The following is a 25,119-nucleotide window of genomic DNA, read 5'->3' on the forward strand; positions in this document are numbered from 1 at the left end:
CGCACTTAGAGTACTGTATACAGGTCTGGAGGCCTCATTTCAAGAAGGATGTAGAGCTGCTGGAACGAGTACAGAGAAGGGCAACAGGATTAGTGAATGGAACAAAGGGGTGCTCTTACGAAGAAAGGCTTAAGTTTTGCAAATGACAGTGTCTGGAGACTAGGCACCAGCGAGGTGATCTGATAGAGGTGTACAAAGCCTTGAATGGTTTGAGCATGCTCAATGCTGATGTGATTCTTCCTCCTGCTCAGAATAATCACCTGAGAGGGCATAAATTGAAATTGAGGAAAGACAGATGTAGGATAGACGTGCGGAAATTTGTCTTTAGTCAGCGGGTAGTTGGTTGGTGGAACAGACTTCCATCCCCTGTTGTGGAAGTTGATAGCCTAAATAAGTTTAAGGCTCAGCTGGACAGGTATTTCGAATGGACGGAGGGGTGAAGTGGAAGTTTTTTTTTTGGCTGATGCTGCATAAGCTTGCTTTCTTGCATCATATGGCTCTACTAATTCTAATGCTAAATGTCAAGAGCAAAAAATTGAGTTTCGCAAAATATTTCCACTGAATTTGTCCACATTTGAGTAACAAGCTTGGACAGCGATTATTTCTTTAAAGCTTCAGATGGACGGATTCAAGGTAGTTTAGGAGTTGGTGGTTAATGGATTTTTCCATTACTTTATAAAGAGTAGAAGTAATTGCAATGGAATAATAACTGGATAGGGGATGGATTTGTCACCCTTTTTAGGAACTGGCTGGATGTGAGTAAATTTCGAAGAAGAAAAAACACATTTGGAATAAGAAAGTGAAACATGGCGACACAGGTTAGGAATAAGCTCACGAGCGCAGTTTTGAGGACAAGTGGGTCTCTCGAGATTTCTTCCTTTCAGTAAAAATTGTCAAAAGTTGCTCAATAGCTGCGGCAGGAGACCAGAATACTTGGCTACCATTTAGAGAAGAATTAAGTTTTCTACTTTTAGCCTGTTCGAAATCTAGTTTGGACTGATTAATAAGTGCTTTACAATTGTTGACAGCTTTGATGTGGGCCTGAATATTTGGATGAAAGCCAGTTGCGATTTGCTGCAATCTTACCTTGAACAGCTGGAGCGTTTTTGAAAAATCACGGTTTACGTAGGTTTTGAGTTGGAAATAAAACGGAATCTTCAGTCCTTTCCCATTTTCACAAGGAAAGTATCTAATTGTGACCTGAACTAAATCACTGATTGCTTCCACTTCATTGTGAGGCAACTACAGTTTCCAAATGCGGTCTAACCATCGCCTTGTAAAAAGGGACAGTGACGACGTCCCCCTCCCTCCTAGCGAGACCTATAAATAATGGAATGAACACCACGTGCCTTCCGTCTGGCTGTTTACACCGAATAGAAAATTTCGTGTCAAAGTGATTTATTATACATCCTTTTCGTCTTGAACCAAGTTTAGCATATCTCATCCCCCCTCCCCAAGCTTATACGTGACCCCAGGATTTCTGTTCCTATAACCCTACGTTTTATTTTTATTTTTATATTATTTTATCGACAACAAGACACAGTACAGGTCTCACCATTAGTGGTGCATCTGGGAGACGAATGGATTTCTTAACTATTTAAGCCGCCGTAGCCGAGTGGTCAGGCGCGCTGGTAAATAAGTACACGTGCCTCGAGTGACCGGGGTTCAAGCCCGTTACTGCTGAATACGGTGCTGTTTCTTGTATTCTGTCTTTCTCGTGAATTCCTCTGACCGTTTGGTCTTCCAAGAGTATAAACAGAAAATTTAATTTATTTGAACAGCTAAATCCAAGAGGAAAATGAACCATTAAAAGAAGTGTTCAAACATTGAAATCGTGTCTACAATAAGAACAGTTTATAAAGGTACTTACCGATAAAATAAGAAAAAAAAAAAAAGGAGAAATTAAAAAAGGAAATAAAAATAAACTGCGTAGGTTTAACGAGTTATAATCACTTGCAGTCCGACAGATGAGGCATTCTTGTGGACAGAGTTCCTCAGAGGCGGAGAATTATCAAAAAAATTCAATTGGAGAGTCCTCGCTGATGCAGCATTTCCGCGCAGTGGACTGGACTCCATAAAGTCCGTGTTGGGAGAGTCAAGGCGAGAGAGCCTGAGATTCCCGAGTTGTCTACGATGAGCGTGGAAATTGTTTTTGCTTTAAACTATAAAAAGCTTCGTTCTTATCGGAAGGGTACATCGTCAACCGTAGTTCCACGATGTTCCCTCCTGGAGAGGTCCAACTGGACGTTCTGCAGTTACTTAAATCCTCTTTGGCACCACCTCTGTGGATTAGGGAGACTTCTTCAGTTCTAGGGATGCTCTCATTAAATTTCCAACGGTTGACACGCTCATTTGTAGCCTTCGTATCATCGTTTCCTCTCCTGCAGCCTCGTTCTCCTTTAACAGCTGTCCATTTTATAACGAGCGATTCTCTGAGATCATTATTTATTACTTATTTCGCAGCAACCAAACTGCTTTAATGTTTCCCAGAGATTCAAGCCTGTTGCTAGTGTAAAAGTTACATTTTATGCTATTTAGGACTAGCGCTTGGCTGGATTAATAGTTTAATTTATTTTATTTTAACAAACCGCTATACAAGTTAAAAAAACTAAACCTTCTTCACTCATAAAATATGAACGGAGATCTTCATCGGCACCCTCTTTTATTTTAAGTCGATTTAAATGATTTGGTAACGGTAATAACGCGTCTAAAAAGATAGTGAGCTCTGCAGATGACGTCAAAATACACACTCCGTTCTACGGATGATTGCTTTATTATAGACGACAGGCTACGAAATAACGATTTAAAACGAAATGTTTTAAAATGCGCTGTAGTTGCGCAATACATCGAGTTAACTCGTTGAAATCCAGTGCGCCTTGTCACAAATTGAACTGTGTAATCGGCGTACCCCGATTACACAGTTCAATTTGTGACAGCTTTTTCTTACACCAGCACCTGTAAAAATCGCGCTACATTCATTTATAGGGCATTAAATGCGATAAATCCAAGTTTCCACTGGAAACGTTCATTAATTAAAAGCTCTCTCTCTCTCTCTCTGAGGTTTAGTACGTACACATTTAAAATAACCGCTCAGTCAACACCCGACTGCCGACCGGGCTAGCCGGGTGGGTACAGTGCCTACCTACAACCCAAAGGTCGCGGGTTCGAATCCCCCCTCGGGCTTGGATCAGAGTACAAAATGCCCAAACATTGGGAGGTGCAATATCAGCACAGAAGCCGATGCGCCAGCAACTAACAAAACAAAGAAAAATACCCGACTATAATTGGCCCCTATTATAATCCCGCATAATTTTGCATGTTTTCAACTAAAACGAGATGTTTACGGAAATTAATGACGGGCGCAAAACATTAGGGTTGGTTCTTAATCTTGTGGATCGAAGAAAGCTTTAAAGCTTGGAGGTCTCCTTAACATCATTAATGACAATAATGGTTTACTTTCATCTATTAACATTTACTGCACCCTATATTAAACAGATAAGCGAAATATTCAATCCCTTATGGGTAGCGCAGTTGGTAGAATCGCTGTCCTCCCACACAACGGGCGGAAAACACCTGAGTTCGTGATGAAACGATGATTTCCACGTTGTGAAAATCGGCCACAAAAGTTCCTCACGATGACGTGACGAAGATTTGTGAGCAATTTTCACAACGTGGCTGAGTTACTCGGTCTCAGACGAGGGTAGCATGGTTGTCGCTCTCGGAAACTCGCGGTTTTCATCCAGAAAACCGACGTCAGAACACGCAGTTTATGGACCAATATGCACTCAGTCGCCAATATCTTCTTCTTATTATTTATTTATTATTATTATTTTTTTTTTTGGCTAGTGCAGCATTCGCCACAGGCGTTCTTGCACCATGTGGCCATTGATTAATACAAAAAATTCCTAAACCCTAAATAAAGCACCAAAACATTCAAACTACAAATGCAAATCTGACGAATTATATTTTATCAGTTTACCAATAGGATTAGGACATACGCAATCAACTGAAATTGGATTTAGTTATCGACTTTAATAAATATGCACTTAAAGCTCCTTCTAAACGTTTATTTTATTTACGCTTTAATTTTAACATTGTATCCTGCGATTATTTTGTTTAACTTCATTTCTATCTATACATTAAAAATGTTTTCCGCATAGTGATATATATTCGAGCCAATGGGACAAGAGAGTGAGGCAATTACGTCACTACAAACGCAGTTAATTATTCGAAATTGCCTACTTAACGTTCACCAACCTCGTGCACCTGCTTCCCTGTCTAGGGTATGATATAGTAGTAGCAGTAATGGCATTTGATGCAAGAAAGCAAGTGCTTGAGCTTATGCAGCATCAGCCAAAAAAAAAAAAAAAAATCACACCATTCCCTCCAAATGCCTGTCCAGTTCCTCCTTAAATTTATTTAACCTGTCAGCTTCTACAACGACAGATGGAAGTTTGTTCCAGCAATTAACCACCCGCTGGCTAAAGGCAAATTTCCACACATCTATTCTACATCTGTCTTTTCTTAATTTGAATTTCTGCCCCCTTAGGATGGCAATATAAACAAGTGGAAGAAACCCACTTGAATTCAGAATCAGAATTCAGCGTGCTCAACCCATTCAAGGCCTTATACACCACAATCAGATCACCGCGCAGGTGCCTTGTCTCTAGCCACTGCAATTTGCAGAACTTAAGCCTCGCTTTGTTAGAGGATCCCTTCATTCCCCTCACCAATCTTGTTGCCCTTCTCTGTACCCGCTCAAGTAAATCTACATCCTTCCTAAAATGAGGCCTCCAGACCTGTACGCAGTACTCAAGGCGTAGTCTGAACATTGCCTTATACAGAAGGACAATCACCTCCTTTTCCCTGCTAGCAAAATTCCTATATATCATTGACAAAACACATGACCTGTCCTGGCCACCTGTCTACATTGCTCAGAAAACTTCATATCTGACTGCACAATTACTCCCAGGTCTTCTTCATTTTCTACCACCTTAAGTGTAGTACCACACTGTTGGTACGTTTCTCTGGGGTTACTTCTACCCATATGCAGTACTTTGCATTTGTCAAGGTTAAACTTCAGCTGCCACTTCTTAGCGCATCTGCCCAAATTATCTAGATCCTGTTGCAGTAGCATACTGCCATTACTTTCATTAATGCAAACTTCGACATTAAGCCTGATATACTTTCATCAATATCATTGATAAATACACAAAACAACAGTGGACCTAACACCGAACCCTGTGGGACTCCACTAATTAACATTAGTCCACGAAGAGCAGCACCCATTGATTACCACCCTCTGTCTTCTCCCACTCAACCATCCTTTTATCCATTGTGGCAACTTACCCTTAATTCCATTCTGCTCCAATTTGTACAGTAGTCTTCCATGCGGAACCGTGTCAAAAGCTTTCCTGAAATCCAAGTATATGATATCACAATTATTTTTTTGCATCCAGTTCCTTTGTAACCACATCATAATATCTTATCAAATTTGTCAGACAAGATTTTCCCTTAACAAACTCATGCTGTGTCTGAATTGATCCTGTAATGCATCTTTAACCAGTGACTCCATTATTTTACTTTAACCTGAACAGAAGTTAAACTAACTGGTCTGTAATTACTCATGTCACCTTCGATCCCCCTTTGTGAATTGGGGATACATTTGCACATCTCCAGTCTGTGGGAACCTCCCCTGAATCCAAGGATGCTCTCATAATTATGGCTTAGGGTGTGCTTAGTTGCTATGCCGCTTCCTTTAATATAACTGGATAGATCCCATCCACCCCAGGAGTCTTTCTTATGTTTAACTTTAACAATTTCTCCTCGAATTTGTTCTCAATTATTAAAAAATCATTAAGCACCCTGCTACAATTTAATAACCTTCTGCCATTTTCCTTCCTTAATAACTCCTCACGTGTGAATGTAGATGCAAAATACTCATTCAGTTTGTTTGCTATCTGAGCAGAATCATCAACAGTCGAACCATCGATGTCAAGTGGACCAATCAGATTCATCCCCTTCCTTTTAGAGTTTATATAAGTAAAGAAATCCTTGCTGTTTTTCTTAGCATCTTTTGCCAAGGATTTCTCGTAACCTTCCTTCGCCTGCCTAACTTCCTTTGTCACCTGATTACAGACTAGTTTATATCTGCCATAGGCTTCTGAGTCGCTTGATAATTTATATGGATCCCATTCATTTTTGTTCTCCGTTACGAGTCTCATTAGTTCATTTGATAACCATTTTGGCCTAAACCTTGAACAATATTTCTTAATAGGTATGAAACTTTTAGTAGCATCCACGATTAGTTCCTTGAATGCATCCCACTTAGAATTTACTGTTGGTAACATCGTCAGTTGATCCCACTGTACAGAATTTAAAAGCTTCCTGAAACCACTGTACTCACCTTTACGGAAGCAAAAACCCTTTCCTTTACCCCTGACGGTAGTTACCTCTTTGAGTAAATCCCACTTCAGCACACTGTGATCACTGCCACCTAGTGGTTCCTTTATCTGCAAATTCTTAATACACGAATGATCACTGCTGATGACCAGATCAAGAGTATTACTCTCTCTGGTTGCCTATCGAACATGTTGCTGCAGAAAACAATCATCCAATAAATTAACAAAAGTCTGACTAGTGTGTGAGTGACCAACCCACAAGTTCCAGTCAATATCTGGGAAGTTAAAATCCCCCATTATAAGACCTTCTGATTTACTAGCCCACTCCATTTTTCTCTATAAAATTGTTCATTCTACTCATTCGAGTCATTAGGCCTATAGCACACTCCTACTCTCAATTTGTCCTCCAAATGATTATGTCACACCAAACTGACTCAACAGTGCACTGTTCATCTATATCAACTGGATGCACTTCTTTTGATTTTATGTTTTTCTTAATTAACAGCATAACACCTCCTGCCTTCCTATCCTGTCTATCCTTTCTGTAGACGTTGTACTCCCCAAATTCCAATTCTGTTTTCGTAATACCTGTGTGACACCACATCTCTGCTATCCCAACAATATCCGATGTCTTGACCAACACTTCAAATTGATCAAATTTATTTATTATACTTCTAGCATTGGTATACATGCACCGATTCCTATTACTAGTTACCCTGACACATCCCATATACCCACCTGTTTCACGATGACTGCCATCAGTCCCTGAAACCCCTAGCACCCCTCGCTCCAGGTCGCTACTCATTCTAATAGAAGTTGTGCAAGGATCACCTTCACTTTGGCCTGCGGCTACTTTTAACCTGTTAATCTGTGAATGCCCCGAAGCTACCAGTTTTCCGACAACACTGCCCCGATAGCATCAGCAAATATTCTTGCACCCATTCTCTTTAAGTGTATGCCATCCCTGTAGAAGCAGTCTCTCCTGTTAACAAGTACAGACCACGCTGAAAAAAATTCTGCCCTTTGAGCCTTGCACAATCTCTCCACGGCCGAATTGATTGACAAGGTTCTCATCATGTACTCCCTCCAATCGTGTCTGGGCAGACTTACACACAATTTCAAATTTAACCCTGACTCACAACTTTTTTGCAACATTGACCTGTACTTGTTAAGTAAATCTGCAGATCTCCTACTCTTAATGTCATTGGTGCCGACGTGTACAAGAATTTCACCTTTTGTGCCCTTAAAAGATGATATATGCTTCACAACGTCATCAACTTTTGCCCCTGGCAGACATACCCTGGTGCTGTTCCATCTATCCTTCTTACATTGTATGTTTCCCGTCTCCCCGACTGTAGAGTCGCCAACAATAACTAGTTCTTTTGGGACCATCGCATTCTGCCTTGGAGATTGCCGCTGTGTTGCCTGATGCCCAGGAGTGAGCTCTGACGTTGAATTGGACTGCTGAGAGCTTGACAGGTCCCTCATATTAATTTCTTCGAGGGTATCTACTCTACACCTCAAGCTCTCATAGACGTCCATTAGAACGCTGAGTTGAAGCCTAAATTTTGGACACTCTCTACACCTGACACACACAAAATCATCCTCCTTGGCTAGTAGTAGTAGTAGTAGTAGTAGTAGTGGCATGTGATACAAGAAAGCAAGTGTATGAGCTTATGCAGCATCAGCCAAAAAAAAAAAAAAAAAAAATCCCACCATTCCCTCCAAATGCCCGTCCAGTTCCTCCTTAAATTTATTCAAAGTATCAACTTCCACAACGACAGATGCAAGTTTGTTCCAGCAATTAACCACCCGCTGGCTAAAGGCAAATTTCCACACATCTATTCTACATCTGTCTTTTTTTAATTTGAATTTATGCCCCCTTAGGTTCGTAATCTGAACAAGTGGAAGGATCCCATCAGAATTCAGCGTGCTCAACCCATTCAAGGCCTTATATACCTCAATCAGATCACCGCACAGGTGCCTAGGCTCCAGCCACTGCAATTTGCAGAACTTAAGCCTCTCTTGGTAAGAGGATCCCTTCATTCCTCTCACCAATCTTGTTGCCCTTCTCTGTACATACTCAAGCAAAACGACATCCTTCCAAAAATGAAGCCTCCAGACCTGTATGCATTACTCTAGGCGTTGCCTGACCATTGCCTTATACAGAGGGACAATCACCTCCTTTTCCCTGCTGGCAAAATTCCTATATATCATTGACAAAACCCCATGACCTGCCCTGGCAGCCTGTCTACATTGCTCAGAGAACTTCATATCTGACTGCACAATTACTCCCAGGTCTTTTTCATTTTCTACCACCTTAAGTGTAGTACCACACACTTGGTACTTTTCTCTGGGGTTACTTCTACCCATATGCAGTACTTTGCATTTGTCAAGGTTAAACTTCAGTTGCCACTTCTTAGCCCATCTGCCCAAATTATCTAGATCCTGTTGCAGTAGCACACTGCTATTACTGTCATTAACAACCCTGCCAACCTTTGTATCATCTGCAAACTTCGACATTAAGCCTGATATACCTTCATCAATATCATTGATAAATATACAAAACAACAGTGGACCCAACACCGAACCTTGTGGGACTCCACTAATAACATTAGTCCAAGAAGAGCAGCACCCATTGATTACCACCCTCTGTTTTCTCTCACTTAACCATCGTTTTATCCATTGTAGCAACTTACCCTTAATACCATTTTGCTCCAATTTGTACAATAGTCTTCCATGCGCAACAGTGTGAAAAGCTTTCCTGAAATCCCAATATATGATATCAAAATTATTTTTTGCATCCAGTTCCACATCATAATATCCTATCAAATTTGTCAGACAAGACTTTCCCTTAACAAATCCATGCTGTGTCCGAATTATTGCTGCAGTATTTTCTAGATGATCCTGCAATGTATCTTTAACCAGTGACTCTATTATTTTACCAGGAACAGAAGTTAAACTAACTTCTGTAACTAGATGATGCGTTGGAGAATCGCTCCCCCTCAGTAATCCCCCGAGTCACAGCACTCCTGCCACTTTGTGCCCGTTGCTTTGCTGCTGTAGTCTGGGGCATGATATTTTAAATTAATAAGATCAATACATTTAATTAATTAATTGTCAATACTACACTATTTAATAGAATCCTAAATGCAGTGATGCGTATTAGCTATATAATTATATGTTAGAGCTACCTAGTTAGCACAATTAAAAATTTGAATTCCCTTCTACTCTATACAAAAACAATGGCTGCAAGATCGAACGAAATAACGGTTTTACGTATATTAAGTAGTAATCTACAAAAACTCTTATCTAAATTAAAAATAAAAATAACGAGTAACTCGAAATATAAGAAGTATAAGGCTACTTATAAAGTCCAATATGAAATAACAATTAGGTAAATAAAAAGGCAAACACTTATCGCTTTTTCGGAGCCTGTAGTTCTCACAGCTGTAATTTTTAAAGAGAGTCAGAGTCCTCAAGTTTTTTTTTTCTTTAGAAAAAAATATAGAAAAACGTTTTTTTATATATTAATGGATATTGCATATTTGTAAATACTGAGGTTTAGTATTTTTTTAAGATTTTAAATATTTGTGTAGTTTGTAAATATTTTAGTCCTGCTCTTTCGGATGCAACAATATTCCTCAATCCTCATGCATTAAGGAACCCGAAGCAAAACGCCTTTCTCTTCCTAAGTGACCTATGCAAACGTAAGGAAATAATTACATTGTGATGATAATGCCTGAAGTCCAGGATAGTATACTCCAGCAGGTACTTCGATGAAAGCGAGGAAGACGGCGATAATTGACAAGTGAAGGCACCTCCCTTTTCTGATTGTTTTGTGTCGTCGAGGAGGGGGGCTTAGCTTAGGTAGGGTGTTTATCCCTCCATCCCGCTGTTTTAAATTGGGAAAAAGAGTTCCCGATTTAAAAACAGCGGCAATGTGGGAGAAAACGCCCAAGGAATATGAACCTAGGAGGACAGTGGGCAGGGAAAGCAGTGGCTTCTGCCAATCACTGCTTTGTTTCTCTCCGTTAGCCGAAATATGGGAGTGACAACTTGTCAATCACTGGAAACTACAGTGAAGTAGTGCTGATGACTACCGCACCACAACATTGCAAGAGTGCACACAGCCTCAGCTGTTCAGGAATCACTGAGTTAAATATGAGGACAATTCCCTCGCCTCTCATTCTGTGGCTTTTCTACTTCCTGAGGTTGACAGTACACGAAATTTCCGATTTATATCGGACATTGACTTTTGCAGTTGAGCCCGAATTTAGCTTGTGGGTGAGGGCATCTCAAATCCTCTTTTTTCAGGGTGGGGAGAATGAACTAGGTATTCAAGTAGACGCGGATCGTGTTGAAAATCAGTATCTCAATAGAAGAACGATTTTTATATTTAATTTAATTGGTAAATTGTCATTTACAAATTAAAATTTGTAAAACCAGTTTTAAAATCTCTGATTTGTATTAATCTGTTTCGATCATTCATCGTGAGTGGGTATTTTAGAGTTTTCCTTTTCCTTTAAGAAAACTCAGAGTTAAACTTATAAAGTTCAGATACGGGGCATTTTTGACAACCTCGTCGGGGCTTGTAGCTGACGAAATGCCACTGAAGGGAATCATGGTAGCGACCAATTTTTTTCTGGTGGGTTCGTTTGCTGGTGGGTCAGTTAATCGTGGAATTGCTCCCCCATTCCTCAAAGTACACAACGCTCTTGAAAAGAGCTTTAACTGCGTCAAGGGCGAGGATGGAAAGATGTTTCCGTCAGCAATTGCTACCTGCGTGTCCTCTTCTCGCATTTTTGATATGAAAACATCTTTGGTGGCATCTACTAAATTTCGAACTGAAGTAAGACTAATTTGTCACGAAAATGCGACGCGGAAATGATTCAAATTACGCTAACTCAGCGAAATTACCTAACCACTTACTAAATGACTCTAACTCAGAGATATCCAAGCCAACAGCGTAATTACCCATTTGACTGTAGCCATTTGAATGGCTACGATCAAATGGCAGCTACAGGAAGTATGATTGGAACAATACAAGTTACGATAATTCTCCTATGGCGGAAGCTGCAAATGACGTCACTTCCGCGTTGCATTTTTCGTGAACGATCAGATTTTATATTAGGAATCAGACTGTTGAATAAGAATTGAAACACAGGGATTGGGCAGCAAATTCATGTCAAGGATATTCTTATCAAAACTAAAGAAGTGAAATGGACTTGGGCAGGACACATAGCTCGAAGACATTATGACAGATGGACTAAGAAAATAACACAACGGTACCCAAGAGGAGCTAGACGAAACCAGGAGGACAACGACGGAGAAGGACAAATGAAATTCAAGAGTTCGTGGGGCAGTAAATGGATGGCCATTGCATAAATCAGAAGAAACTGGAAAGTTGCTGGAGAGGCCTTCATCCTTCAGGGGATTGGAAATGGTTGCTGTTGATGATAGTGATCAGATTTACTCGGTTGAGGTGAAGTAAAATGCAAATGATGTCACTTTGCGGAGTAGACGGTTTCATGTGAAACATCCTTCTCGTTTCTTTTAGGTATTTTGATTTATATATATTAATTATGAAATAAAAGAGCTTTTGTATTGTAAAAATTTTATTGATCATTCACAAATTTCCATAATTTCAGCTGCATGACAAGATACAATAGATTTATGAGAAGCAAAGTAAAAGATGTATACTATAGAGGTATATGCGATTGCAACGTATCTAAATGTCTTTGGAAAATAGTGTCAATTGAGGTACCCGATCTTGTAATTGAAACTGGGGAAAAATGAAATTGCTCACAAATACTGTACTTGTATCGTTGCAATCATAACATTCAACAAATGGCTACAATCAAATGGGTAATGAGGCTATTGGCTTGGGTTTCACTAACCTCTTCCAAACTAAGGATGTTTTCACAAAAAATACCTTTCCTGCGTATAATGTACATATACCTGGTCACGCAAATTCCGGGAGGATTTTTATTCGCATCAATCTTCAGTGAAAGGAACGGACAGGCGAGATTTGGCAGAACCGTGTTTCTGAGGATCGAGTCGTTCAACTAGTGGATTTGCGGAAGATGCGCATTACCACTGTCTTCCCCCTTTTGGTCTGGATCTCAAGCAGAAAAGCAAGAAAAGCTGTCCTCACATTCTTCATTTATCCTCGTGGGTTGCACAGTTGGTAGAATAGCCGTTCTCCCCACACGGGGTGGAAAAGACCGGAGTTCGAATCGCGTCGACGGCGTGAGGAATTTTTATGGGTCTTTTCACAACGTGGCTGAGTTAGTCGGTCTCGGGGGAAGGTAGCATGGCTTTTCTCCCGGAAACTCAGGTTTTTCGTCCAGAAAACATAAACTCGACCTCAGAACCTACGCAATTTACAGACAGTATACACGCAGCAACATGGCCTGTCTTCGATGCTCCTAAAAAAAAAAAAACTCAAATAACAATAATAAATAACCCTCAAGCCCTCCTCATTGCCTTCGTTTCCTGCACGCAAAAAGCAAAACGAAAATTAATTACATCCTTTGCTCACCTGGTGAATAAAAAGTTACTCTTCGTTCTGTTTCATTAAACCCGCAAAAAGTTGTTTAAATATTTCTCACCCGAATTTAGGCATGTGGGTGAGAAACAAATAAGTTCATTGTAAAACATGGCAACCAAATCAAACTTTGTCAAGTGATACACTCAGTCGAAGATTTTGGTACTTCGAAGTATACCAACTTGACTTTGTTAACCTTACCTTTGGTTTTTGTTTTTAAATTAGCTCCCCCCCTCCCCTTCTTTCCTTTGTAGCTGGCACAGTGGTTACGATTGCAGATCATCCATAATATATGGAAAAAACTGGTTCTAATCCTCTTTCGACAAAGATAACTCTACGTGGGCTTTCCTTTTCGCAATGTGGCCGGGTTTTCCGCTCTAGGTCGTAGACTTGCGGGAGTATCTCGAAAAATTAGGAATTTTCATCTGACAAAAAGGCAAACCTACCGAAGAATACACGTTATAACAGATAATATAGTGATGCCTTAACTGATTTGGTGGCTAATACACAAAATTTCTAAAAGGTCGTAAATCTTGAAGAGTGGTTTGGTCTCTCAAATGCTGCTGCCAAATTTGTATGGAGGTGATATAACTCAATACCCTCCAGCGTCTAGTTGAGAGAGAACGCCGAACCCACAAACCAAACTCCTTCCTAGTCTGAAAATAAATCTTTCTTTCACAAATTCGAAATCATGAGTGTTTCTTTCTGATCCCCCCCACTTCTCATATATCGACAAAGTAGGGGGATTTAGTGATAGCGCTAATTTTCCTTTTTCTCTTCCCCGTAGGGTCCGGAGTTCGACTGGAAGCCGGAGACAATAGGCGTGGTGGACTCTTCATTCTTCTGGGGTTACCTGGTCACGCAAATTCCGGGAGGATTTTTAGCGGCGAAATATCCAGCCAACAGGTGAGTGCCTTCCCCTTCTCATTTAGTTTTGAACCAGGTTCACGTGCAGAGTCACGCAACAGTATAATCAATGGTATAGTTATGGGTTCCATCTTTCTTTCTTTCTTCAGATAAAGCTGTCCTTTCGGTGGCCCGAAGAATTCTAAAGGTGTAGGCAAACAGTGCCTCCCTTCTCCCTTCACTCTTTTAAGCAAAATTATGCGCTTGTGGATCGAGCGCATGGGTTCTGGAACCGTAAATGGCTCGAGAGCCTACGAATCTGTTCATCCGACCACAATATTATGAATAGGGACAGAGGTATGCGTATGCATTCTCTGTTTCAAACTATCATCCTAAGTACGGATGAACTGTTTTGCATAACACGTTCCCGAGCTGTTTCCGCTTCCAGTTCAGACCATGCGCCGACTGAACCACGTGTATAAGTACCGTGAGCCTGTTATATGTGGACGTGCTGCAGGAAGTTTCGTTACTGCTGAAGAAGGAATCCGATGCTTCCGAAAGCTCCAGATTTTTATCGTTTTTTTTATCGCTTTTAATCCGGTTTATTTTAGTGTATTTTATCGCAAGGATTTCATCACAGTTTTAATGTTTTTTTACAATATACATAATTTAATTTAATATAATGGCAGTTTTTGTAAATATTTATTTTATTTTATTTGTAAATATTTTAGTTGCAGTAAAATACTTATATTTTCATGGTTGGTGTAGGTCTATTTATTGCTAAAATATGCTCTATATAATAAACCGGTGGAAGATGCTGGCAACTTGATAGAGAAAGAGCTCCTATTTATTGCTGACCTGGGCGCCTCAAAAGACGTAAGGTTCACCGACAAAACTAAACCGTGGTTCAACGGCCATTTAAACAGCGTTTGTGGCCAAGCAAAAGGCTTATAGGAGATGGAAAAAATCAGGATTGAATGAAGACTTCACGGACTACAAGAAAAAAACACAGGGCCATTTTCTTGAAAAAGAAACGACATTCACGCTAGAGGTTATAAGAAAGCTTCGACATTCGAAAAGAATCGTGAGCAAAAAGGCCGCTAAATTTGAAATGGAAGAAACCATTTCAAATTTAGACCACATCCGGACACTGGGCTAAGGAGTGCTTTGAAAGGCTGCCAGTAGAAGATAAAGCAAAAATTGTCCAAGGATATCAGCTGGAGAATATGGCACAATATATTTTAGCAAGAGGAGGCGTTTGTGACAGTGCTTTATCCACAGTTACTATTTCTAAAGAAAATCTCATCAATGCCATTAATTCCTTGTCTACCAAATCTACGATCGACCCCGACGGGTTTCCTATCTTTATTTTAAAAATATGCAGTGCCTATATTGTTGATGGGCTGTTGCACATTTTCCAAAACATCCTGAGAGATGGAGCCCTTCCCCAGAGATGGTATCATTACTTTGTGCAGCCAGTGCCAAAAAAGAAGAACCCTAATGCCTCTTCAGACTTTCGACTTATATCCATCAGTTGTTCTTTTTTAAAACGTTTTGAAAAAGCCATCCTTCCTGCTTTAACCAACAGTGTTTTACGCACAGGCCTCCACACAGTAGAACCGAGACGATCCACTACTACTAATCCGTTGCGACTCTCTTCAGAATGCAGCACGCATTAAATGATAAAGCTCAACTGGACATCATATTCCTTGATATAAAGGCAGCTTTCGATAATGTGTCACTACCTGCACTTGAAAACATATTCAAAGTATATTTCCGCATTGAGGACAAACTATTGCAGATCATCAAGACCATTTTGAAGCCAAGGCCCTTCAATGTACAACATCAAGGATTCCGTGCAGAATATACCCTCACTTGGGCAATCCCTCTGGGAGGAGTTTTATCAGCTTTGCTGTTCACTGCCGTCCTTGAGCTTTTTCTGCCGCGGAATCAGAATTTTATTTCCTACGCCGATGATATAAAATATTTTGTTGTTTCTAAAGAAGGATCTCTGGTGTGCGACGTCCATTTCCATGCCAACGCTAAGCTGTGTGAACTGGAGACATATCTACGCAAAATCGGTTTATGGCTAAACTCAGACAGGTCAACACAACTGACAATAAGTAATAAGAAGATAAAAAATCAAATCAAATTATCTATTAACGGAGCACACATTAAGAAAGTCAACTCATACACCGACCTAGGAGTGATGTGGGACGAGGGCCTTACCTTCCAAAGGCACTTTCAGAACAAGAGATCAAAAACTCTTGCTGCATATTAGACAGTAGATGACTGAGATTCGAAACCAACAACTAGGGATCCAATATGTCCAAAGATGTATTGTTCCTGTATCCTTATATGATTCGACAATTTGGTCCTCTGCTCCAAATACTTATATAAATAAATAAATCTTTATTGTGAAGTAGAATTACAGCACAATATCCCATCACCGCGACGAGCGCCAGGGGTTCACATATAGATAACATAAGTACAAATTCAAATGGCTACAAAATATAGCGAACACATACAAAAGGCTACAAAATACAGATTACAAATGCAAAAAGAAATACAAATACATCATAAAAACAACGAGCTGAACACAAATAAAGAAAAACAAATACAACTTGGCAGTGATTCAGGTTTCAAGAGCTTTGATAAAGTTGTCTGTCCTTTTTACTTATTATGGTGTCGATGTCGGCGTCCACACGGTTGAGGGCAGCGAGCATCTGCTTGGGCAGAAATCTTTCGGTGAGTACAAGCCTGTTGTGGTGAGCCACAAGTGCTGGTACCGACCTTAGGCTCGGCTGCGGAATCCTCCAAGAGCAAGCGTTCCAAATATTTGGAGATGATATCTGGCCTGTGATCAGTTTGGCTGTGAACACCAGCCTCTTTTCAACGATCAGGAACCTCAACCTCGGGATGTCGAGTGCTTGTGCCATCATGGTAGTTGTGGTAGCGGGAGGTAGCCGAAGCTTGTTATTGGCCCATTTCAGTAGCCAGTATTCAGCAGTGTACACCCGCTTAAGATTTGTATGTGCAGCAGAGGCCCATATTTCTGCACCATAGAGAATGGCAGGGTAGACGGTGGAGGTGATGAACCTTTTAACAGTGGCAGGATGTCGGACGTGTAGCAGCTGCTGCTTTGAGATCCACCGTAGACGAGAAAATCTGGTACTGAGTTTGTCGATCTGGTTGACAAAGGACAACTTTTGGTCGAACAGAACGCCAAGGTCTGTGTGCGAGGGTACGTTTGGTATTCGTACCCCTGCGAGTGAAACGTTGAGTACTGTCGGCATGGATTTAAGGGAGAATATAACCTGAGCAGACTTCAGAGGGTTGATTTTTAGATTGAAGTTTGCCAGGTACAATTCTAGATCCTTAAGTTGGGAATTGATCCTGTTGCTGTGCTGGGCGGGGTTGTCGCCAGGGTTAATTGGAGTCAGCAGTTTGAAGTCATCGGCATAGCATAGGAGATCATTCGTTGAGGCAATAATGGGCACGATGATGGCTGTGAACAGGACACCAGACAGGACACCCCCTGCGGTACTCCAGCAGTAATGTCGCAGGATAGGGTATGTTGCTGCCGATGGGGAATAAGTATTCTGTGACTGAGAAGTGATTCCAAAAAGCACAGCATATCACCTCGAATGTGAAAATTCTCCTTAAGTAGGAGGAGCAAGGCCGGAATCGACACGGCATCAGAGGCTGCGCTTATGTCGAGATATGTGGTTGCTAGCTCAGCTCTTTTTTCGAATACTGAGAGAATGCGTTCTGTGGTGGCTGCCAAGTTAGTGATTGATGATTTTCCTGCGATAGCATAGTGGATTTCAGGTGGTTTCGTCTCGAGGATTTGTTGAGTGATTGTGGGTAGCAAAGCCTTTTCAAGAGTTTTTAACAGACAAGAGGCATCTGATATGGGTCTGAACTGGCTGACGTTTGTGGCAAATTGGTTTTTGGGGACGGGGTACACTCTGTATTTATTCCACTGGGGTGGGAAATAATGCTCAGCGAGGCATCTGTTGTAGTTCGAGAGAAGAGGGCCTATGATGAATGTACTTAAGCATTTGATCATAAATTGTGAAATTCCATCCTCCCCAACAGTGGCTGTTGTGGGAAGGGAATTGATGGCACGTATGAGCTCCTGTTCCGTGATCTGGATAGTCCCTAGGACATCAGAAGGGTTTTCATAGTCATGCTGGACAACTGTATGTGGGACTGTGGTTGTATTTGAAAATCTGGCGATGTATTTGAGCCATTCTTGAGGATGAAGCATGTGATTGAATCCACCATGTGGGGCAGCATAGAATGGCTTTCCTTTTCTCAGAGTGCGGTTAAGGTTCACTTGGATTGCGTCAGCTTTCTTTCGATTAAAGTGGGCCCTGGCACGGGAAAAGGCGATTCTGTCTTTACTGTCATTCGTATGCTTCCATTTCTTATGTAGGACTTGTTTCATTTTGAAGTTGTTGTTAAGATCAGCAGTCCACCACGATCTGGAACGGGGAGTTACTGTTACTCGTTTGGTGGCAGCATAGTCGGTGACGGATTTAATCCAGTCAGACAGGAGTGTCACTGTAAGGCTGAGGTCGCAGTCAATGAGGACATCCCAAGGAATGCAAGATGCTGCTTCTACACAGAGTTGAGGATTAAGGTATTTAGGTGCTGAAACACATTTGACTATTTTGTTGTCAGGGATGTTGAAGTTTGGCACCTGCAATGACCATGTCAAAACTATGGGCTGGTGATCAGACAGGAAGAATGCGATGGGATCATCCTCAGCTGTGCATGGTGTTGAAGCAAAAGCGAGATCCAGTAGGTTCAATCCCCTGGTGGGGTTCTCATTGACCCGTATCATGTTGATGGATTCGAAGAACTCGCAGAGCCTGATAAAGAGGTGATGTCGGTTTGGAGGCAGGTTAAAATCACCACAAACAAGGCGTTGTGCAGACGGACGAAGATGGTTTAAGAGCTAATTCCCTAAATCTTCAATAATTTCGATTGTAGGCCCTGGGGGAATATACACAGATGCGATATCAATGTGGCTGGAGTGGAAGCGTAGCGAGACTATAATCGCTTCGAAATCTTCAGTTGTAGTTGAGGTCGAATTCTCATATGAGAATAGGGAGGTGTTGTACAGTATGGCTACTCCACCGCCTCTAGATTGCTCCCTGGATGCAGACAGCATGTTGTAACCAGCAATAGCTGAGCAGAAAAGTGTATCCTGATTAGGTTGAAGCCACGTTTCTGCGAGGCAGACCACATCAGCGACCTGGGAGAGGAAGATCTGTTCTGCTGAGTCTAGTTTGTTCCTAATGGACCTGATATTTTGGAAGTACACCCTGATGACAGGTGTTCGACGAACTTCCGTCCTGATCGGAGGTGTTCTGAGTTGGCGTGTTCGAAAGCGAACGGCTCGACGTCCTGACGAAATATGGACTGGTATTTTATGGGGTCCTTCACCTAGGGGACTCAGGATACTCTTATCATGGCGGAGTGGTGCATTAACTGTGGGATTTGGCAGAGCAGTGGTACGAAAGGAGGACTGTTGAGATCTTTGGAAGTTGTCCGGGAACAAGTCCAGTTAGCTGTGGGTAGTGATGTTGCAGACTGGGTTTTGGTGCAGAAGTGGAGGTTGGGGAAGGTGACTGGTTCTCCTATTATAGAAGGGTCGAATAATGTTGCCAATAGGCCAGATAGATTCGGTTCCAAATATCAGGAAATTTCTCGGCCTGGAATGCTAGTTGCTCCGGTGGTTAAATAGGATTGCCGGGAAGCCCCTCACAATTTCGAAATCCATACTGTACTCAAACTTGAACACAGCTCCGTGGATTCAGATGATCACAATACGAAACATCTGCACTCTGGCCCAACTTCACACTGGGAGTTTAGATACCCCTCAAATTGAAAATTTGGTTGTAAGGCCCCTCCCTGGAGCCCGCCTCCACAACCCTCATAGTCTCCGAAGCGCCCTCCACCACACGGACGGATTAAGGCGGATGTTTCCTGCCAATACTCTGGAGCTGTTTAGAGACCTAAAAATAAACCCGGACATGAGAAAACTTAGAGGAAGCTCATTGCAGCGGATCTGAATACGAAACTACAAATATATATGATGAAGAACGTAATTGAAGAAGGACTTCAAGTGCCCTCGAACTCATAAAAATCTTAAATGAACTATATTGTGTTTCCAAAAGACTCTTATAGGACTGAGGGAATTCCTTTTGTTCGGAGAATGACAATGAGGACCAATTCATAGTGTAAATGACGATGTAATTTTTCTTTGTATGTATATTTTTTTGTGATTTTTCTATGAATGTATGATTTCTGTGTCGATGTACTTTTTCCTCTATATTTATATATCTTATGTATTTGCTGATATTTTATCCTATGTTACACTCTTATACGTTTAGTCGGATGTATATATGAGCCACCCTCCTAGATAATTTCTGTACAGGGGTGTTTGTTGAATAAACTGATAATAATAATAATAATAATAATAATAACTGTCTTCACAATTTCTTCAGTTGATACCTTCATTCGATCAGATCATTTCCCACTTGTAATTGATTTCTTTTCTTCTAATTTTGAACCTTCCTTTGACAGATGCTTTTTTAGCTTTGACAGATGCTTTTCTAGGGGCTTAGAGGGGAACGGGTATCCTGTGTGTTATCAGACACTCAGCCTAAAACACTGATGGATCCAATATCTCTCTATTACAGAAGATTTAGGAGAAGTCCGGTTGGCCTGCCTCCCTGAAATCCACTCATGCACACCTTCTCGATGGTAAGCCCTGTTACGTCACTTAGGTGGCAATGAACGTGTAGAGTGATTCTCTTCAAGACGCCTGGTCAGCGTGAAGAGGAAAAGACCAAACCCTCCAGCATATAGACAGCAGGAGAAAACAAATGGCCCTCAGTCCCCAGCAGCTTTCTCTCTCTCTCTCTTACGGCAGCGAGAGGATTAGAGTAGAAGCAGAGGGTGCTAACAATCTCTGGGTACGACCACGCTGCCATGCACGGAAACTGAACTTGGCCTGTTATAACGTAAGATCACTCAACGGTGAAGACAGGATATTAGAGCTGGAAAAGTAATCAGAAAATGTGAATTAGAATATCATCGGTTTGGCTGAAACAAGAAGAAATGAATCACTTATAAGTTTATCAAGTGGAAATCTGCTGTACACCAATGGAAACTGTGAGAGGAGTGATGGTGGAGTTGGGTTTCCGGTCCATAAAGATTTTAAAAACAACATTTTGGAATTCAAAGGTACATCACCAAGGGTGTCAAGACTAATACTCAAGATTTCTAAGAGGTACAAGCTAAAGATTATAATGATTTATGCACCAACATCGAGCCATGATGATGAAGAGGTTGAAAAATGTACACCGAAATTGGGAGTCTTCTAGATGAGCAGAAATCCCACTACACTATTATTATGGGGGACTTCAATGCTAAGGTTGGAAAAAGACAAAAGAGCGCAGAAAGAGGAAGTATAGGAAATTTAGGAATTGGTGAAAGAAATGAAAGAGGCGAAAGACTTGTGGAATTTGCAGAATCTCAAGGACTGTCAGTAACGAACACTTTTTTTCAAGAAAAGAGTGAACAGAAAGTGGACATGGAAGAGTCCAAATGGATTAACAACTAATGAAATCGACTTCATCCTCACTAACATAAGATATATCATGAATGATGTTACCGTCCTGAACAAGGTAAATGTTGGAAGCAATCACAGAATGGTAAGATGCACACTTGATATAGATGTAGGAAAGGAAAGGAAAAAACTGACTCGAGTAAATAATACAAAGGTCTTTGAGATAACAGAAGAGGAGAAAAAGCAGTATGTACTGGAACTTAAGAACAAGTTTCAGCTTCTCCAGACTGTTCAGGACCAAGAAATCCACGAGGAATATTACAACTTTCTGAAAGTGATGAAGCCCAAGAAACCTATAGGGAAAAAGAAATCCAAAGAAGAAAAAATTAGTCAAGAAATACTTGTCATGATGAACCGAAGACGACAAATGAAGATCAAGAAAAACACTGACAGGGAGAAAATTGAGTAAAATACTGAGTTATGCAAAGCTATTAGAAAGAGACTCAGAGAGGACATAAGAAGATTTAACACAAGAAAAGTAGAACAAGCATTAAGGGAAAACAAAGGATTTAAATCAGCAGCCATGAGCAGTAATACAGAAAGACAAATGATACTGAAACTGAAGAATAGCGATGGTGTACTTATAAACAGCAGAGAAGGCATAATTCAAATAGCAGAAGACTACTATAGAGAATTATACAAAGAGCAGGGGAATGATGCCAGCAGTGGGGAAGATGGATTGCAAAGTAGCAACACGTACGACATACCCGATATTCTTCCTGATGAGGTAGAACATGCATTGAAGAAAATGAAGAATCGGAAAGCCCCGGGGGAAGATGAAGTTACTGTAGAGTTGTTAAAATTGGGAGGAAGAGACATAACACAAAAACTGGCAAGACTCTTCACAAAGAGCATTAGAAAAGGTGAGATGCCTAAGCAGTGGAATTATGCAATCATAGTTTTGCTGCATAAGAAAGGAGATAAATCAGAAATTGGAAATTATAGACCAATGAGTTTGTTATCCCACATCTACAAGTTGTTCACAAGGGTCATTACTAACAGAGTAGAAAGAATACTTGATGAGAATCAACCGAAAGAGCAAGCTAGCTTTAGGACAGGATTCTCAACTATGGATCACGCTCATGTAATATTACAAATAATGGAGAAAGCAAATGAATATAAAACACCATTATGCCTGGCATTTGTGGATTATGAAAAGGCATTTGACTCCATACAGCATAAGGCAATGATTCGGGCACTGGAAAGACAAGGCATAGCATTAGAATTAGCATTAGCATTAGTAGAGGCATTTGATGCAAGAAAGCAAGCTTATGCAGCATCAGCCAAAAAAAAAAAAAAAAAAGTAACATAAATAAATAAAAAATAACCACTTCCACTTCACCCCTCTGTTCGTTCGAAATACCTGTCCAGCTGAGCCTTAAACTTATTTAGGCTATCAACTTCCACGACAAGGGATGGAAGTCTGTTCCACCAACCAACCACCCGCTGGCTAAAGGCAAATTTCCGCACGTCTATCCTACATCTGTCTTTCCTCAATTTGAATTTATGCCCTCTCAGGTGATTATTCTGAGCAAGAGGAGGACTCCCATCAGCATTGAGCATGCTCAAACCATTCAAGGCTTTGTACACCTCTATCAGATCACCTCGCTGGTGCCTAGTTTCCAGACACTGTAATTCGCAAAACTTAAGCCTTTCTTCGTAAGAGCACCCCTTTGTTCCATTCACCAATCTTGTTGCCCTTCTCTGTACTCGTTCCAGCAGCTCTACATCCTTCTTGAAATGAGGCCTCCAGACCTGTATACAGTACTCTAGGTGTGGCCTGACCATTGCCTTATACAAGCGAATAATCACCTCCTTATCCCTGCTAGAAAAAGTCCTATATGTCATTGATAATACACCATGAGCTACTCTTGCAACCCGTCTGCACTGTTCAGAGAACTTCATATCTGCCTGAACAACCACCCCCAGGTCCCTTTCATTCTCTACCACTTTCAGTGCAGTACCACAGAGTTGACACGTTGCTCTGGGGTTGCTGGTTCCCATATGTAGTACTTTACATTTGTCAATGTTAAACTTCATTTGCCACCTCTCAGCCCATCTGCTCAACCTTTCTAAATCCTGTTGCAGCAGAATAGTGTCAGTATTGTCCTTGACAACCCTGCGAACCTTCGTATCGTCTGCAAACTTCGACATTAAGCTTGATATACCATCATCACTATCATTTATAAATACAGAAAACAATAAAAGACCCAACACTGAACCCTGAGGGACTCCAGTAATAACATTAGTCTACGATGAGCAGTGTCCATTGATTACCACTCTCTGTCTTCTCCCCCTCAACCACCCCTTTTTGCAGCAATTTGCCTCCAATGGCACACTGCTCCAATTTGTGTAGCAGTCTTCCATTTGCAACAGTATCAAAAGCCTTTCTAAGATCCAAGTATATAATATCAAAGTTATTCCCTGCATCCAGTTCTTTTGTGACTGCATCATAGTATCCAATCAAATTGGTCAGGCACGACTTCCCCTTAACAAAACCATGCTGTGTCCTAGCTATAACTGAAGTCTTGTCTAGATGAAACTCCAAAATCCTGCAGTGGTTCTTTAACCAGTGCCTCCATTAATTTTCCGGGAAAAGAAGTTAAACTCACAGGTCTATAAATACTTGTGTCAGTCTTTGATCCTCCTTTGTGAATTGGGGTCACATTTGCAAATTTCCAGTCCATGGGTACCTCCCCTGAGTCCAAGGAAGCTCTCATAATTATGGCTAAGGGTTTGCTTACTTCCTTTGCTGCCTCCTTTAATATAACTGGATAGATCCCATCCGCCCCATCTGCCTTTCTTGTGTTTATCTTCAACAATTTCTCCTCCACTTTGCTCTCAGTTATTACAAGATTCTCTAGCTTACTGCTAGAGTTGAATACACCTCTGGCATTCCCCTCGCTGAGTAACTCCTCGTGTGTGAATATCGATGCAAAATATTCATTTAGTTTGTTAGCTACCTGAGCAGGATCATCAACAGTTGACACATCAATATCAAGTAGACCAATCTGATTCATCCCCTTCCTTCTAGAGTTTACATAAGTAAAGAACTCTTTGCTGTTTTTCTTCGCATCCCTTGCCAAGGATCTCTCGTAATCTGCCTTCGCCTGCCTAACCTCCTTTGTAACTTGGTTACAGATCAAATTGTATCTATCATAGGCTTCTGTGTCATGTGTTAATTTGTAAGTATCCCATGCATTTTTCTTCTCTGCCACATGTCTCATTAGTTCATCTGACAACCATTTAGGCCTAAACCTTGAACAATATTTCTTAGTTGGTATGTAAAGCCTAGTAGCTTCCAAGATAAGTTCTTTGAATGCTTGCCATTTTGAATTTGCTGATGGCAATATCATCAGCTGATCCCACTGTATAGAATTTAGATACTGTCTCAGTCCATTGTAGTCGCCTTTACGAAAGCAATACCCCTTCCCTTTACCCCTAATGGTAGTTACCTCTTTGAGTAACTCCCACTTCAGAACACTGTGATCACTGCCACCTAGTGGTTCATTTATCTGCAGATTCTTAATGGATGATGAATCACTACTGATAATCAAATCAAGAGTATTACTCCCTCTAGTTGCCTCCCGAACATGCTGATGTAGAAAACAATCATCCAATAAATCCACAAAAGCCTTGCTACTGTGTGAGTGACCAGCCCCCAAATTCCAGTC

General features: G+C 41.0%; 1 protein-coding gene across 1 annotated transcript in view; it reads left to right on the forward strand.

Moving 5' to 3' along the window:
* The window catches only part of LOC150080024 (vesicular glutamate transporter 1-like), a 547,583-nt gene that overhangs the window by 360,843 nt on the left and 161,621 nt on the right, over positions 1–25,119 (forward strand). The window contains exon 4 of the mRNA XM_090383743.1: positions 13,739–13,857. Within this exon, the coding sequence (XP_090239869.1) occupies positions 13,739–13,857 (119 nt within the window). The remainder of the gene's footprint in view (positions 1–13,738; positions 13,858–25,119) is intronic.

Source organism: Mastigoproctus giganteus, chromosome 10 (assembly GCF_048544385.1).
Source record: "Mastigoproctus giganteus isolate SK-2022 chromosome 10, ASM4854438v1, whole genome shotgun sequence".
Taxonomy (NCBI): Eukaryota; Metazoa; Arthropoda; class Arachnida; order Uropygi; family Thelyphonidae; genus Mastigoproctus; species Mastigoproctus giganteus.